The following is a 16,414-nucleotide window of genomic DNA, read 5'->3' as shown; positions in this document are numbered from 1 at the left end:
GAGGACGAGCCGCGCGCCAGCGGTGGAGCCCAAGGATGAGGTGCCCGTCGGTGGAGGCCGAAGATGGCAAGCGGCGGTAGTACGTAGCAGCAGCGACACCAAAATCTTGTGTTCCTCTAGGCGCGGCTAACAAAGCGTGAGAAAGATCGAGAGGGGCAGCAGCAACGTGCACAGATGCCGACGGCATCGAGGCGGAGGCGAGGACGGCACGACCGGCGGCGGGGGCGACGCGGTCGAAGGCGAAGGTGCGGCGGTGGAGACGGCCATGGTAGGGGAAATACGGTGGCGGGGAGACAGGGCGACGCGGCGGGGCGCCTGTAGATGCCAGCGGCTTGGAGGCGAAGCTCCTCTGCGGTGGCTGGCGCCGACGAGCCTAGACGACGTCGGCGAAGCTATGGAACGTCGATCTCGAGGCCGTTTCCCTGAGGCTTGAGCTCCGCCCCCGACCGCTAGCTCCAAAGTCCTCCCGCTCTGACTCTTCCTCCTCTCTTTCTCGTTTGCCAAAGGAGGATGTGCTGCTTCATGCTCCGACACGCCTGGATTTGACGCAATCGGCACGTCGAGCCCCGTCGCATAGCTCGTCTCCATCGCCGCCTCTGCGCTACCACGAATCGACGTAGCCTGCTGGTCTTGGATCCCAACCTCCTCGCCTCCGCCTCCATGCCATTGGCCTCTGCAAGCGCCCCGCCGCATCGCCTCCTCTTCCTGCCACCGTATGGCCCACATCACCGGAGCCATGCCTGTTGGGATTGAGCTGCCAGGAAGGAGAGGAAATGAAGATGCACTAACAACTGGGCCCCACTGTGTTTTTTTTCGTTTTTTTTTCTGACTAGGCTGCCATGTATGCCATATAGACCAAAAACCACTCCGAATTGAGTTAAGGGGGGGTGATTCGTTCGGATTTAAGAGTTTAGGGTTTGTAATATCCGATATTGCAGTTTAGGGGTGTAATTCGAACGACCTCAATAGTTCAGAGTATAGCTGTCAACGAGCCAAACTCGAGTGAACTCGTCTGCCCAAGCTCGAGCTCAAGCCGAGCCTATTGCAACTTCGAGCTTTTAGGCAAGCTCAGTTCGAGCTCGAGCTCGGCTATAAGTAGTATAATATATATTTTAATGATAATCTCTTGATAAGTATAATTATTTTCTAGCTAATCACACTAATAAAAGAGTAGAAAATGATTAAAATAAATATATTGTGCTAACACATGCTAATTTACTGTATAAATAGATACTAATATATATTTATCTATTAGTTTATTATATTAATAAGGTAAACATGTAATATAAATTATATACAGTCAAGCTCACCTAGACTCGGTAGAAGCTCGAGCTCGGCTGGGTAAAGCTCGCGAGCTTTTGCTCAGGCTCGGGTTCGGCTTGTTTGGAGCTTGAGCCGAGCTCAAATCGAGCCTAGGACGAGCCAAGCTCGAGCTACTCGGCGAGCCTCGAGCTTTTTTGACAGCCCTATTTCAGAGGGGTAATTCGTAATTTTTTCAAAAATATATGGGGCAATTGCAAATTTACCACTACTTTGAATCGTTATTGCAAAACTGCCACTAGAAAATTGCAAAAATGCCACTAGAACTGTCATTCGAGTGGTATCCTTGCAATATTCAAAAAACCGGTGGCAAATTTGCAAATGCCCCAAAATATATTGCCAAGTGGGTGCACAACAAGACTGTGCAGGGTGGTGAACGGTGACGCCGGGTGGAAGTAATTTGTGCAGTCTTGTAAAAATATAACGCCATTATTCTATTTTTTTAGCACAACCATTATTCTAATTTGATTTCCGTTATTCTCTGCATATATGGTTGCTAAGTATGAATATGAGCAATGTTAGAAAGTTTTAGGTAATACCTACAAAATCAAAATGCCCACGGTAATGAACGGGATATCATCTACTAGTACCATAATACATGAGAGATTTCTTCAGTTCAGACAGCCTAAATGACAAGGGGGACAAACACAATACAGTTAGCGGAGCAGAGCCATTAACTCGTCTGCTTTTGCAAGTTGCAACAACAGCGGCAGGCAGAAACGACTGAACCTACATCTGATCATTACCATTGAAATCGTAGCAAAGATCAGAGTCCGAAGTTGCACAATGTCAGGAACTCCATCTCGGTGTCGACGTACTTGGTCCAGAGATGCTTGTACTGGTTGAAGGCGACGTCGAGCCACGGCTTCATGTTCCCGTTGAAGTGTATCACCGCGGCTCCCTTGATGTCCTCCGGCCTGATGTGCGGGTTGTACCCGAGTCCCATCACGTGCCACGACTTGTCCAGCGGCCTCGTGTTGCCGTAGAACGTCATGAGCCCCGCCGGCAGAACGGACGCTGGATCCCACAGCGTGCCGTTCTCGTTCTGCATGGCACGAACACGAGCAACATCAAGCTCAAAAAAACCGAAAGCGAATTGCATTTTCAGCCGTATCGAGAGGGATCGCGGTGAGCTAGCTTACCATTTCCATGAGCTGGTGGAATCGCTGGGTGCATTGGTCCCGGCGCCAAGCCTGGAGATCGAACACGTTGAGGCCGTAGGACCAGGCGCACGCGCGCGGGTTGAACCGCTCCTGCACGGCGGGGTCGGAGAAGTTGATGTGCTTGCCGTATCGGCGGAACCCTCCGAAGCAGGTCTCCAGCGCGGCGTTCACCTTGCCGCCGAGGTCGACGCGCCACAGCCCGGCCAGGTCCCTCTGCACCACCACGTCGTCCTCCAGGAGCACCACCCGCCGCAGCGCCGGGAACATCTCCGGGAGGTAGAACCGGAGGTAGTCGAGCAGCGGCACGTCCCTGTTGCCGTCCTCGATCTGCCTGATGACCGGGGAGGCGGAGGCGTTCAGGAACGGGAAGTCCGAGACGGCGAGGAGCTGCACGTGCGTGCCGAGCGGCGGCGGCCGGCGCGCGAACCAGACGCGGAAGGCCGGGAGGTACATGGGCGCGGTGACCACGTGGAAGACGTGGCGCGCCGGCTCGGCGGCTGCGCGCGCCGCGGAGGCCACCACGACGGACACGGCGAGCACGTTGTCGGAGAAGATGGCGTAGTGGTACAGCGCCGGGTCGGTGAACTGAGGGGGCGGGACGGGCGGGTCGTCGGGGATGGCGGAGGCGTTGGCGAGGCGTGCCTCGAGGAGGCGCATGACGAGGCAGTGGAGCGACTTGGGCGTGGAGCCGGCGGCGATGCGGGAGTTGAGGAGGCCCGCGCGGCGGGCGCGGAGGAGCTGCTGGTCGACGGCGAAGACGGTGTCGGAGAGCTTCTGGATCTTGGACTGCGTGTCGAACGCCTCCTTGGCGGCGCCTGCCAGGGAGCGGGCGCGCTTGATTTGCCCGCGCGTCTCCTTCTCCAAGAGCGCGACGGTGGACAGGGAGATGCGGGACGAGAGCGAGCTGAGATGCCCGGAGATAGACAAGAAAGACTCCGTCTGGGAGGCGGAGGCCGCGCTGAGTTTCCGCGCCTGGGCCGCGTAGGCGGCGAGAACGGCGGCGTGGTCCTCGGCGTGGCGGCGAATGGCGGCCAGCCGGAAGGGTGCGGAGTTCGGGGCGGAGGCGGTGCCCGTCGCCGACAGGAGGAAAGCGAGGGACGCAAGCAAGAGGAGCGTGATCAGCGCCGCGAGCGCCGCCCGCCGCTGCGCGGAAGCTCTGCCGCCGCCGCCGCCGCCTGCCATGGGAGCGCGTGAAGTCGGAATCGCTCGCCGTCGAGCAATCCCGAGGCGAAATGCGGAGGAAAAGGGCGCGCAACGCTTTCTAACGCCGGCGAGGTGGGTTTAGTTAGGTTCTCGTGGGCCCTTCTGCCAGTGACTCATAGACTGTACATTTGGGGTTTCAACGGTTTGACGTGAGAGGCTGGCCGTGTCACTGACATGTGGGGCTTTTCTCCCAACCTCCTTGTGCGATCGGATTTGAAGTGGGTTAATGGTCAGTGTGTCCGGTAGTGGCACACTGAGAGGAGCAGTGAGTTGGTGATGACCAGTAAGGCGCCGGATGACGACGGCCAACCATGTTAGTGCAGAATGCAGAATACCGTCTTCTGTTTTGACAATGTGATTGTTGGGTTATCCTAGCCCGATGTCAGTGGGTGTTGCGAGGGTGCATTGACTTTTTTTTTTGTGTGTCGCAACTAAGGAAAAAAAGGTTAAAATATTGGTTTTGGTTTGGTCGCACTATCATGGCTAGTGGTGGCATGTCGATGATTTGCCTAACAATATTGTTGGAGTTGCCGATATCTTGACAGTGTGAACGAGCGGACTGTCAATCTGGATGCAGATAACCTATTCGGATTTAGGCCCAACCATCACGACAGGCCCAGTATTCTAACCAAACTGGGCCTAGTTTGAGACAAAGGTCAACCCATTTGGTCCACTAATAACTGGACAGGAATAGATTTTTATCCGGGCCGATTATAGGTCGAACTGTCGAAGCGACGAAACGTCAGTCCTGATGAGTCTCTCTCTACTCTCTCTCCTGCCGCCTCGCCAAAACGGAAACGAGAGGGCTGAGGGCTCCATGGAGATCGCGGTTTCGATGTCGGCGAGGCGCCGTGAACTCGCAGCCGGCGGTGGCAGGCCAGCCGTTGGGCGTGAAGGAACAGTAGCGGGCTAATATCCGGCCACAAGACGGCGACCGCCGCCGGGGGAGTGCCGCTTGGTGGCGGTGCGCGCCACCCGTTCGGCGGAATGCCCAGCGGGACTTCGCCACGGACGGGCGGCTCGCCGCACGCCGCTTCAGTCGATCGCGAGCACGATCCACACCTCGAGGATTTGTAAGTGACCCAATCTGTACGGGATTCCAACTAATTCAGAATTCAAGTCCGACGGGGGCGGAGTGCACGGGGACCTCACCATCACTGCAGCGAGGATCCCTCTTGTTGCGTCTGCTATCGATTCTTCGATTTATGAGGTGTTATGTGCGCAAGGTATGTGAACCAAAAAGGCAACAACTGTCAATGTTCAGAACTAGGAAAAACGAAGAAATGAAGACAATCAGCTGATCAGGGGAGTATTTGCTAATACCCTACGCATTTTGCAGTACATGCAACTATGGACAAAATTGGAACCGAGCTACGATTACACATGAGACGGACGACAACCACTCTTGCACTGCATAAGGAGGTAATTAGTTCCATGATGCATCCTACATTGTGGACTAGTAGCATATTGCTTCCTAATTCTGTTAGCTTCACTGTTAACAGAACGAAATTCGAATACCTCTTCATGCTAACAGTAATACTAGCAGACAGAGGTAGATGCTAATCTTCACTACCGCATTCTAAAACCAAACCTACATTACTAGAAACCTAAGTATAGCACTTGGTTGACTGGAAATTTGTTGAGACTTCTGTCGTGCAAGGGAGTGATTCCCATGGCAAGGTCATTCTCCAGTCATCAGAAAGTGTTCCTTGCAGGTTGAAGTTGATGGACCGTGGACCGCTGTTGATATTGTTAGCAACATCAGGCATGTCGACCACACATCTGTTGGTCATGCTGCTGCTGCTGTTGCACTTCTGTGGTTGGCCAAACTCTATGTTTGCAGTCATTCTATCCATGTTTGGGAGTGTGAAGGATGATGCATTGAAAACCATGGATGCAATGTCAATCCCAGCTGTAATATCAAGTGGGATTGCTGAGAGGATACCCATGGTCTGATGCTCTGCAACCGGTGAGGGTAGAGGTACAGATGCATCTGGCCTGCTGTTGCTGTCAATCATGCTGAGTGGGTTGTGGCATGAAGGAACTGTTGAAGGCAAGTAGCTACTTCCGGTGAACTGGATGGTGGAGGAGATGGCATCGGTCATTACTGATGATGTGTTATCTGAGGTATGCTGACTTCTCTGTGTGGTCTGCGAGACAGGGGCAGTGTAGGCTTCATTTGTGCTGGACAAGGGAGGAGATACCCATGAGTGTGAGAGCGCTCTTTGTGCCGTGGAATTGGTTTTCTTGAAAATCCTGCAGATTGCCCAGGAATCCTGCTCATGATAAGAAAAAAGAAGAATAAGATTAGGGCAGTGTTTTCAGGTAAAAAGTGCATTCAACTTATCTTCACAAGGAAATGGTATATGAAATTGTTGGTGTCATACTGAATTAGCTCGGAAAGCACTACATATGCTAGGCCTTTTGCAGTTTATATTGCAAGTTTTCCCATTGTAATTATGGGCAGACATGTATTGCTCAGATCATCTACCTTAGTGCCAGTTTTGGTAGCTATGCCTAAGCTACTTTTGTAGCATATGTGTTAAGGTTTGAAGTTTTTTGTTTTCAAATGTTGCAGCATGCCAGTTGCTTACATTTGGTGGAATGATCTTCTCGAGTGGCTTCTTCTGTGGCAATGAAGGGTCAGTGAGCGATGGCAGCCGGAACTCGTGCATCATCCAGTCAGTTTTGACGCCTTTAGCTGCTCTGCCCTTGTAGAAGACAAGGGACTTCTTCAAGCCTATGCACTTTGATCCATCGGAGGAGTAGATTGGCCTATCGGTTCCAGTGGCCTTCCAGAAACCTGCTCCAGTCACCCTGTTTGGCCTTGTGCTGTTCCGGTACTTCCTATCCCTTGGGCAGTAGAAATACCATTCCTTCTCTCCAGTACTTGCTAACTCTTCACGGTGAAAAAAGGATTTGTTAAGTAAATATGACTAGAAATAAGTTAAATGGTGTCTATTGTGTAACACTGACTTAAAACAAAACGTGAGCTAGTCAGCTAGGCTAACTGGTCTGACTGATAAAAGGCATATGCATCACATGAAAAATAATCTATTTACTATCCGCATGCCTTTTTAGTCTTGAGAGCCCAACTGTGATACTTGTAAATCAATTATACCACATTAACACTACTGAAAGCCAAATCTCAGAATACATCATGACATTAATAGCTTGGTAGACTTGCAAATCTTGCTCTAAATGTTTTATGAGGCTTAACCCTAAAACTGCATGGGCTTCGTGATGAATGGACATTATAGTAGTAGCGCTTAAGAGGCAGGTTGAAAACTCTTAGGTAGTTACTTTTCTTATTTCCTTATCAAAACCTCAGAGACAACTAAATAAAGATGCATGCAAAAAGTTTAGAGTTCGACTTCAACATGGTGGCAAAAAGAAGAAAAAACTATTACTACTAAGATACGAAGTCTCAGCATGATGGAACATGCACCATGAAAGTCATAAAGTAAAAATAGGAAACATGATGGAACATGCACCATGAAAGTCATAAAGTAAAAATAGGAAACATATAATTAGTGTTATCTTGAAAGAGAAAGGCTTCATAGTTCTTTATTTATCTGTGCAGAGAACGGAAAAAAGAATGAAAATGGAAGTAACAAATCTTACTTGGGAGATCCCATGGATCATACTTGTAGATGTCCAGCTGCCTGATGAGCTCAATGGGAAGAGACTTCTGCTGGATTTTCCTTCTAAGGTAGAATCTGACGAGCTCTTCATCCGTTGGATGAAACCTGAAGCCAGGTAGCATGACTTCATCTTGCTTCTCTATGTCACTACTCCTCATCTCGTCCATATCAACACAGTACAGAAACTACTGGTGGATGGTAACTAGCTAGCTCAAACGGTGCTCACTCTCACCTACTTCTGGTTATCAAGACCTTACGAGCTAACAAACCCTAATGGCTATACCTAAAAGATTTTGGTTTCTGCTGGTTACTGAAGATAGAAAAGGAACAATTATACATAAGATTACATATAACTGTAGCTTCCTCCAGACCTGAACAAAGCTAGCTCTTAGCAGTACGTGCTTTCTTATCAACAAAAGAGCGAGCTATATTCTTAATCTGAACTGAAACTTGCAAGAAAACTATGAGACAGCTATCACGTGCTGTTAGAAAGAAGAAGCTCGACCTTAAGTTTCAGACTTCAGCTAACCCTCCTCGCTTGGTTGCTCCCTTTGTAGGGTTTTTATTTGGCTTGTCGTTCGCACCTTTGCCTGCACTCAGGTACAGTTCTTATAGCAGAATTTTAAAACCCTCACCTGTTGTTGAACTCATGCAGGGTCTCTTTGGTCTTTACTCCATGACGAGGATCTCGATGAGCTGTACAACTTCAGCAGTAATTTTGGGATTAGCAATCTCTCTTATTACACTAAGTTAACTGAACTGTACTTATGCATCATTGCTTATATAGCTTAGCATCTAATCTAATAGAGTTCTCACATATGCCTCATTTCTTATAATTAGACCTTTGAGAGAATAATCTGACTCCTTAGATATTTGGATAATTATTTTTTTGTAGTTGTTTCCTTGGGTTGTCCATAGTGAACTATGTGGAACAATTCCCAAGACATCAGAGACTTCCAAATTCCAAGTAAGTACAGTACAGTATTATATTGGAACACTAAGAGCCTAATTCTCTCTGACAACATCTATATTTTACATTGGTATCAAAAAATACCTATCATCCTCTAATGATCCAAAAATCCCTTTCTCCATTCCTTTCCTTTTCTCTCTTACCTATATAATTGAAGTTTACTGGGAATTGTTAAACACTAGCAACTGTGTGTCTAAAAACATCGCAGAGAACAATTTACATGTTTGCTTATGTTGGTCATATTTACACTCTGAGGTACATTATTTTAAAATTCCTCCAGAAAGAAATAGAGACTTTTTTTTATCAACATCTCTGATTTCTGTTATATGGTATTAATTTAGGTCATTTTCTGAAGATGTCCTTTATGGTCATGTCTGGATAAGTTATTTATCTTTCTTTCTCAAAGAAAAGTTATTTATCTTTCATTTGGAAAGATGTTAATGTCTCTTGCTGTTGTAAGCTTGCGAATGGTCAAACCTATTATAATTCCAACCTAAGTCATTATTTTACTATCTGAATAGTGATCTATTAGTCGACGATGAGGTGTTACAGCCAAGAGGTTTGTATGTGTAAAGGGGTGTTGAGAATTTAAGAATCTGCTCATCTCTAGATTATTATTTCTCTCTCCTTACCGTGCAAAGTGCTGCCAACCTAGGATTGTAATTCACACTATTAACTACCTTTGTCATGTAGGGACAATGTTTTGTGCCCATCTGTTCGTCGCTATTCTGAGGGTCCTTATTTTGTCAGCCCACCTGGTGTGTTCTTAGGCGCATCCCTTTCTTGGCTATTAACCATTTAACCTGCTCAGTCAGTTCTAGCTTCAAGGAACGGTAACTTGGCATCCTTTATGTGTTTTGGTTATACTGTTACACGTCTGATTTTGCTAGCGTGCTAGGCTGCTACAGTTAGTTGAAACCAGATCAATATTTTACACACTAAGTTCTTGTATGGAAATACCAAGATACAAGTATATTCATAACAGTCATAGTCATCAAGTTACCACCATAGCCACTTGCCATCACACTTTTAACTAAACGAAAATTTCAGGCCTGCCCATTCGTGCATATGGTGTTGCATTGGGCCCATCAACAGAACTTCTACAGACATTGATGCGAAAATCCTGCATGGATCCAAGTGCAGCCCTCTCATTCGTCCCTTGCATCAGGAAATTAAATTAGGAAAATTATGCAACCCAAAATCCCATGGGCCCAAGTTTTCCTTCCCTGTCGTCCAAGCACCCAACAGTGTAAGAAGCTTAGAATTAAATGAGGGAAGAGGTCACTTGTAGGGGGTTTATAGAGGGGTAATTAGGGTCAAACCTCTGAGTTCAAATGCTAAAAGTCGGTCCGTGGAAACCTATGCAGTTTTCTATTCAGATCTGAAGTGTTCATACCAGTTCTATTTCTACGAGTATTCCTTCCTGCATTAGTATGATCTTGTTACAAATAACTAGCGGTAAAAATCTTGCAAATAGATGTGTTTTTGTGCTAATACTCCCTCCGTACTCGTAAAGAAAGTCGTTTTGGATAGCGACACGATCTCCAAAACACAACTTTGACTTCTCGTTTCTATAAAAATATGTATACTTTTATGAAAGTATTTTTCAAGACAAATCTATTTATATAATTTTTACATTTTCAAACTTAACAACTTAAGAGTTATTTATGATTTCTATTCCCAAAGTTTGACTTAAACATTGTTTTAAACGATTTTCTTTACAAGTATGGAGGGAGTACCTTTTAAATTATTGTGTGCTAAGCAGGTGACATGCACTCTTGTTTTACAGACTTTTTACGGTGGAGTGTTAACATATGTAGATACATTACTAATGCTTATTGCTTCAGTTGTCTGCCCTTTGTAGCATGGTGTCCTGGAATGGTCGTTCGAGCTGGTGACTGACCTGGTGAGCCAGGCGTATCTGCCTCTCTCCTCGACAGGTATGGCTAGTTCCTTGTCTCTTGCTTGCTTGACCTCGATCTTGCTGTGCCCAATGCCAACCCACTCGTGCGGCCTCCGTTTGATGTTACTACTAGCAAGTGTAGTACAGTAGCTAGCCCCTACTCGGGTGAGCTGAGTCAAACCCTTCCGGTTCAAGTTATCCTCCTTCTCATGCCCCTTGCAATGCGTGGCCATGTAATAAGTTTGTTAGTATCCAGGATCCCATGTTTCCAGGGTGCAGACTCCAAATTTAATTCCCTTGTACTTTTGCGCGGCTAATCGATGTGCTTAGGCCGTGTTTGTGCGTGTTTACACACGCGCTTAACCGCGTGGTACGCCGAGCGTGGCACATCGGCTTTTGCCCCCGTGCACGTGTGGTATGGGAAAGCACTCTGCCCTCGAAAGGTATAGGGACAGTTTCAAAACAGCTACAGCGTAGGGCGCCAATAAATAGTAGTAGCAGTATGAGTGAAGAATAAGCATTTATATCCAATTGTTATCGAGCAAGAAATGCTGAGATTGGCGCTGCAGAGCTGGATGCAGGTGGCATTTCTTGGAGCCCTGACACCCTTGGTGAAAGTCTATGTTATAAATGGATAGGTAAAAATGTGCTTGTAATCTGTAGACCAAGTTGACTTTGTTGGATGATGACACCAAATTAACCTCTGGTCGTTTAAGCCTTCTTCAGCTTGGAATATTTAAACTGGTGAAGCTCCAGTTTTGTCGCTTGTTTTCTTCTAGTCTTTTGACTATATTCCAAGACTTAAACCAGAGTTAGTACATCTGTACATGTCTAACATAAGTCATGCTACACGCTCCCATTCCCAAACTGATAAAACCAAAGAAGACAATGAGTGTTTCTTACTCCACACTTGTTCTCTAGAACCACGCGACGGAAACACGGAGTGGAAATCAACTTGCATCGACTAGGAACGAGGTAAATCACGTCCAGGAGAAAGGAAAAAAAAAACAGTGATCACGAAACAGACACGACGATCAATCCGAGTAGCAGCTTCCCAGTTTCACCGTTTTTATCATGTATTCATGCATGATGGTGCAATGGTGGAGGCTAGGGCTGGGACTTCATGGATTACTTGCAAACTAAGCGAGTGTTCCTGAAAGGTCCTGATTCACATTTCTACTTGACATGTCTATGCAGTTGGTTCAGGAATTCTAGGTGCTGTACTTTTTTGCAAAATTTCATGCAGTCAAACTTCCATATTACTCGACTGTTCTTGGTCACACCACCACCACACCAGAGCCCAGGTCTTGAAGAGTGTTAACATCTGAAGCCCATTAAACTCATTACTGTAGCAATATTGCACAGCTTAAGCTCTTACTAAGCAACAAGGAGAAACATTTCTCCTACTGAACTGCAAAACAGAGTCTGTAATGCTGTTCCAGTGTATTGCATTGTTAATTAGGAGCGCTTAATATTTTTTTTTGAGAGAAGTACTTAATGAAAACAGCTCAAAAATTTCAGGCTTAATGGGCTGTCACCACCCATCTGGGCCGCAAAGAGAATCAAGTCTTCACCGCATATCGTTCTGATTGTTGCATTCACCGCTTCACGGGAGTTCAATCAAGTCTTTCGTGAATAATAATCTAAGGTACGTAACTGGCCATCGATATCCATCATCCATGTTTTCTTGAGGGGAAAAAGTTGCCTGCTTTCTTTTACGTATATCTGCTAACTTTTGAAACCCATAAGGATCGATGATGCAAGTCACTAGTGCATTGTATCCAGCACAAAAAGTCGCTGTGATCATCCAAATCTAATCGTTTTATCACATGACAAATTTGTCGCAACAGGTGATAAGAACCTAGTTACTTTAGCTCGCACTACTATCACATTTCGTGACATTGATGTTGAATTGCCATCCCTCATGACCATCCCCGCTGTCAGTTACTAGGATTAAACTTAAAAAGGCCACCAGGAGAACAATAATTACCACCAAAAGAATCCTAGTTCGATATAGTTCGTCATGTGTCAAGCAGCTGATGGAGCTTTTTAAGGGAGTCGTGGAAATGGTGGGGGTTACCTGTTATAGATGGATGCGATGCGTAACACAAAAGCACCTTTAGGTCCGAGTCTTAGGAATCAGGCATCTGTCGATTTTACTGGTGCACTATAATGCGCGCAGGTGATTTTGCCAAATTTCTTTCAGTTAAAAAATACATCGCCACACGTCCATCCGGTAAGCAGTCCCTTCAAAGTTCAAACATTCAAGGTTCGAGTCCTCTTTACTTTCCACCTCGCCAAAACTCCAGTGAAAAAGGAGATCAAAGAAACCGTGTGGCGTACATATGGTTAGTGTGCCACTGTGTCCCCTGCTTTGCAGAGAAGATTTTTAGTATTATATACAATCCCAGGATGATAGACCCAGATCGCCCACACCAAAGGAACGTGAGGCCGATCGATCTCCCCACCCGCTGCCTGCAGCAAAAGGGCCCCAAATTATTTAGTGTGATTGTTCTTTTTATTAAAAGAAGCTTATTTAGTGTGATTGTATCACGCTCAAAAGCGATGCATGATACATTTCAGTTTAATATAAACAAGCGACGAGATGTGCACGAGCGCGTAGTGCGCCAGAAGCTAGCCAGCCAGCCAAATATCCCAGTCCCACGTAGCCGACGTCGCGTCTCGCCTCCAAAGATCCGTCAAAAGCTGCCGACGGGGCGAGTATCGGATCGGTCGAGAAAAAGATCCCGCGGATCAAAAGGCGCGGGGCGACCGATCGAACGACCAACACCCACCCAACCGTGCGCGAGTGCGCCCGCCGCGCGGCTCGTGTAGTCGTGTGTGCTCACCTCGTCCGGCAAATCAACCGCGCTACGCGACGTACGCGACGCGATTGTTACGCGGATTTCGCCGTGGGTGCGGCGTGACGCGCGCGCTGCCGATCGATCGATTGCAGCGCGCGCCGAGCCGTACAATAGATTCTCTCCCTCACGCAGTCACGCGCGCGGTTGATCGAGCAGGCAGCCGTCCGTGACCGTGAGATGCATGGGGTGGGGTCGGGTTGGGGGTACGTCGAGATGAGCGCGACGGCGAGCACTAGCGGGCGAGGTGGTGTGCGTCTTTCGGCGTAGTGGCGGGGTGGGCCGGGGTGTCAGTAGTGGTCGGCGACGGTGAGGTGGCGCCGGGTGGCGGGTCGATCGCTCGCTCGCCCTGATATATGGAAGGTAAAGATCGGCATCACCGAGACGCCGTCCGCCGACCGGTTGAAAGCACACCGAGACTGTGTAGCACTATGCATGCATGTGAAATGTGATAAGCTAAAGGCGGTGAGGCAAGGATGCGTGCTTGGTTTTGCAGGTGCTCACTGATTGGGCGCGCCTGACCCTGCATGACCGTTCAGTAGAGAGTTGTGCGGCGTGCATCTGTCGCTGATTCGACATGTCACGATGGCCATGCATGCAGAGAAGATTCAGGAGACGCTACCTAGCTACCGCTTGTCATTGTACCGAAGACTTATTTCAGTTTCAGTGCGACTTGTGAAGTTGTGATGCATCGGTGATCAGTCGTATCTATCAGTGTGTGAATATGTGGCTGCATGCATGCTCATTTGTCATCTAGTGTGATCGATCAATATCATTCAGTCTCGTGGTTGTAGGCAGGTCGATCAGTTCTAGAATGTGGAGGAACTGATCCGCGTGAGTGCGCGTGCTTGTCCCTGATCAGGTTTGCTTTTCTCGCAAATCCAGCACCCGATCGACGTGATACAGTTCGATTCTGCGTGCGTGCGTGCCTGTCTGCTTGCACTAAACGCAGTATGCTGGGACGATGTACGCGGTGCACGTTACTGAAAGTTTTATTGATAAGTCCGTGTATTATAACGGGTTACACCCATATATAATTGGGGAATGGTGGAGAAAGTAGATTGAGACCTATATATGATTGGTGATTGGCTGGTTAGGTGGATTGAGGATAAAACACATGACATTGTCGTGGTAGAGAAAAAAAGTGATAGTATTAACTAACAGGTTACAACCATACAATGCACTTTCAAATAAATATGTAACACATATTACTCGCAAATTTCAACCAAAACACCAATGAAACATACCCACTTTTGCTTCTTTTTTATCCCTGGTTTCTTCTAGCTATATATATGAAGAACAAGGAAGTGGCTATATAAAATTCTCTTCTCTTGCAAAGCCTACATCTCTAGGGCTCATTCTAGATTCTTATTGCACGACACCAGAATATGCTTCTTTCTGTCCAGCAGCGGCCTGAAATTCGGTGACGACGGCGACCGACGGACATATGTTCAAGCCGACCGTGCATGGCCGGCGGGTCCCGGCGCCGGACGCACGCAAAGTCGAGCAATTAACGGCCACAGCTTCATCTTACACTGATGGCCGGGAGGCCATCCACGACGACATGCGGCAGCAACAGCAGACCTGACGATCAAGCAGCCATTGGGCGACTGTTTTGATATGCTCCGGGGACCACTGCACCCATGGCGATGCATCGGTCGAATAACAGCGACTCCTCCGGGTGATTTTCAGCTCCCAATGCAAGCTCGATCGTCCTGCGCTGTGAGGCCATGCATGATAGCGAAAATGGCTGTGGAGCAATAGGCGGCATGCTAGGCTTTACTGGCATGATTGTAGTACTGTATTCTCATCTATCCCAAGTTGGTTCCGCGCGAAGAATGTCGTCGCCGCCCTTAATTGTGTGGAAGTGTGGTCATCGTTGTCTCTTATTCCATATATGTTCATGGGTGGCACTAGCTAGTAGTGATAACAGTAGCCAGTGTTGAACGATCACTGTATGGTACATTGGTACAGATAGCTTGGTCTGTCAGCTAGGTGTTTTAATTGGTGCTTGGCGGTGGTGGAGAGGAAAAAAAAATCTTATGAGACCAGGTCCTATTTAGACTCTCAGGATATGTTTGTTCGAAAAAAATATGTAGTATAAATCACATATGTAATCCAGTGATCGATCTACCTCCAATATGTTTATTCGTGAAATAAAGTTTTCTATTTCTTTCTTTGGTGGGAACAGAACTCCATTTCACTGTTGGAGAAAGGGTTTTTAATTCCGGTTTATAACTCCATTTAATTTACCCCTTTATACTGAATATTGTACATCCTAAACTCTTTGAATTAGAGTTATTTGTTTGTTAGAAGAGTTGAAGAAAAAAAAAGACTGGTGTAGCATCTGAGGAGGTTAATTGAACGTAGGCAGACGGTGCAAGGAAGATTAATGTTTTTCTTAATTGTTCGGCTGGTAGTAGTATTTTATACGTTGGCACGCTGTTAGAAAATGGTTCAGGGAACACATCACAAAATCTTCTTGCGTGAGTGAGAAACAGCCTTACATAGTTACATCATCGAATTGATGGACTTCTTTTGTTGATTGTTGCACTGGTTGCGTCATCATGATTGTATATTGTTGTCTTACGAAATGACGTGGAGCCCACCATATGAATTTGTGAGCCTGATCACTTGTTAGAGTGAGGTAATGATTATTTAGATTGCACTGCAAATATCATCCGCGGCTCGCCGATTCCAAAATCCAGACCGGGGATTTTCTTTCGTTCTATCTTTTCTAGAGAAAGTTAGTGATCCACCGTTTCCGCCGAGTCATACAAGCAGATTATTATTATGGATTATCTATTTAATATGAGTATATATATTAAATATCTTGATAGTTAACAAATAACTTAAAACAACTAGTTTAAATAATTAGAAATTTTACGATCCTTGAGAGATATCAAAAAGTACCAGAGGCACTAAAATTTTTTAGTGCAGATTTTTGTATCTTCTAGGATCGAAAGTACCGAGAGATATTAAAATTTATATTAGAAAATACGGTATCTCTCGATAGCTTCGCAAGTACTATAAAATCACTCCTAAACAATACCATAGAAGTTGCTTTATAAAATGTATTTTTTTTGGAATGTGAAGTAAATAGTCTATTTCAATGTACAACCTGTTAAATAATTAAAAAAAACTAAGCCTTAATTAATTGGCATGTGGATGAAAATGACTATACGAGTACAGAATCATTAGATAGCTAGATATACTAAATTTAGGCACGGGAACTAAATTGCACATATCCAAGCAAAAGGAGAAAATGATGAAAAGGTAGAGGAGCAAAGCACATAGTATATGCTTGTGCTATCTATTACGGATGTAGTAGTATATAAGAATAAGCACGC

General features: G+C 46.5%; 2 protein-coding genes and 2 long non-coding RNA genes across 5 annotated transcripts; 2 read left to right on the top strand and 2 right to left on the bottom strand.

Moving 5' to 3' along the window:
- Positions 1–1,873: 1,873 nt before the first annotated feature.
- On the bottom strand, positions 1,874–3,736 carry LOC4330716 (probable galacturonosyltransferase 9). Its single transcript, XM_015767952.3, has 2 exons — positions 2,463–3,736; positions 1,874–2,365 (listed from the first exon to the last, which is right to left on the bottom strand). Exons 1-2 carry the CDS (start codon positions 3,663–3,665, stop codon positions 2,087–2,089), a joined length of 1,482 nt encoding a protein of 493 aa, XP_015623438.1. The 5' UTR covers positions 3,666–3,736; the 3' UTR covers positions 1,874–2,086.
- Positions 3,737–4,430: 694 nt separating this feature from the next.
- Positions 4,431–5,599, top strand: LOC136355431 (uncharacterized). Its single transcript, XR_010739683.1, has 3 exons — positions 4,431–4,912; positions 5,026–5,108; positions 5,402–5,599. It is a non-coding gene; the product is annotated as an uncharacterized lncRNA (long non-coding RNA).
- LOC4330715 (putative NAC domain-containing protein 94) lies at positions 4,985–7,902 on the bottom strand. Its single transcript, XM_026022900.2, has 3 exons — positions 7,311–7,902; positions 6,281–6,585; positions 4,985–5,962 (listed from the first exon to the last, which is right to left on the bottom strand). Exons 1-3 carry the CDS (start codon positions 7,495–7,497, stop codon positions 5,294–5,296), a joined length of 1,161 nt encoding a protein of 386 aa, XP_025878685.1. The 5' UTR covers positions 7,498–7,902; the 3' UTR covers positions 4,985–5,293.
- Positions 7,903–8,115: 213 nt separating this feature from the next.
- Positions 8,116–15,241, top strand: LOC9268747 (uncharacterized). Of its 2 annotated transcripts, none has more exons than XR_003240530.2 (5): positions 8,116–8,297; positions 8,994–9,133; positions 10,165–10,240; positions 11,725–11,851; positions 14,450–15,241. It is a non-coding gene; the product is annotated as an uncharacterized lncRNA (long non-coding RNA). The 2 variants fall into 2 exon arrangements; XR_003240531.2 differs by having other exon boundaries at positions 8,124–8,297; positions 10,148–10,240.
- The last annotated feature ends 1,173 nt before the right edge of the window (positions 15,242–16,414 follow it).

This window comes from Oryza sativa, chromosome 2 (assembly GCF_034140825.1).
Source record: "Oryza sativa Japonica Group chromosome 2, ASM3414082v1".
NCBI classification, from domain to species: domain Eukaryota; kingdom Viridiplantae; phylum Streptophyta; class Magnoliopsida; order Poales; family Poaceae; genus Oryza; species Oryza sativa.
The sequence above is the reverse complement of the archived record's forward strand: the minus strand, read 5'-3'. Positions and strand labels throughout refer to the sequence as shown.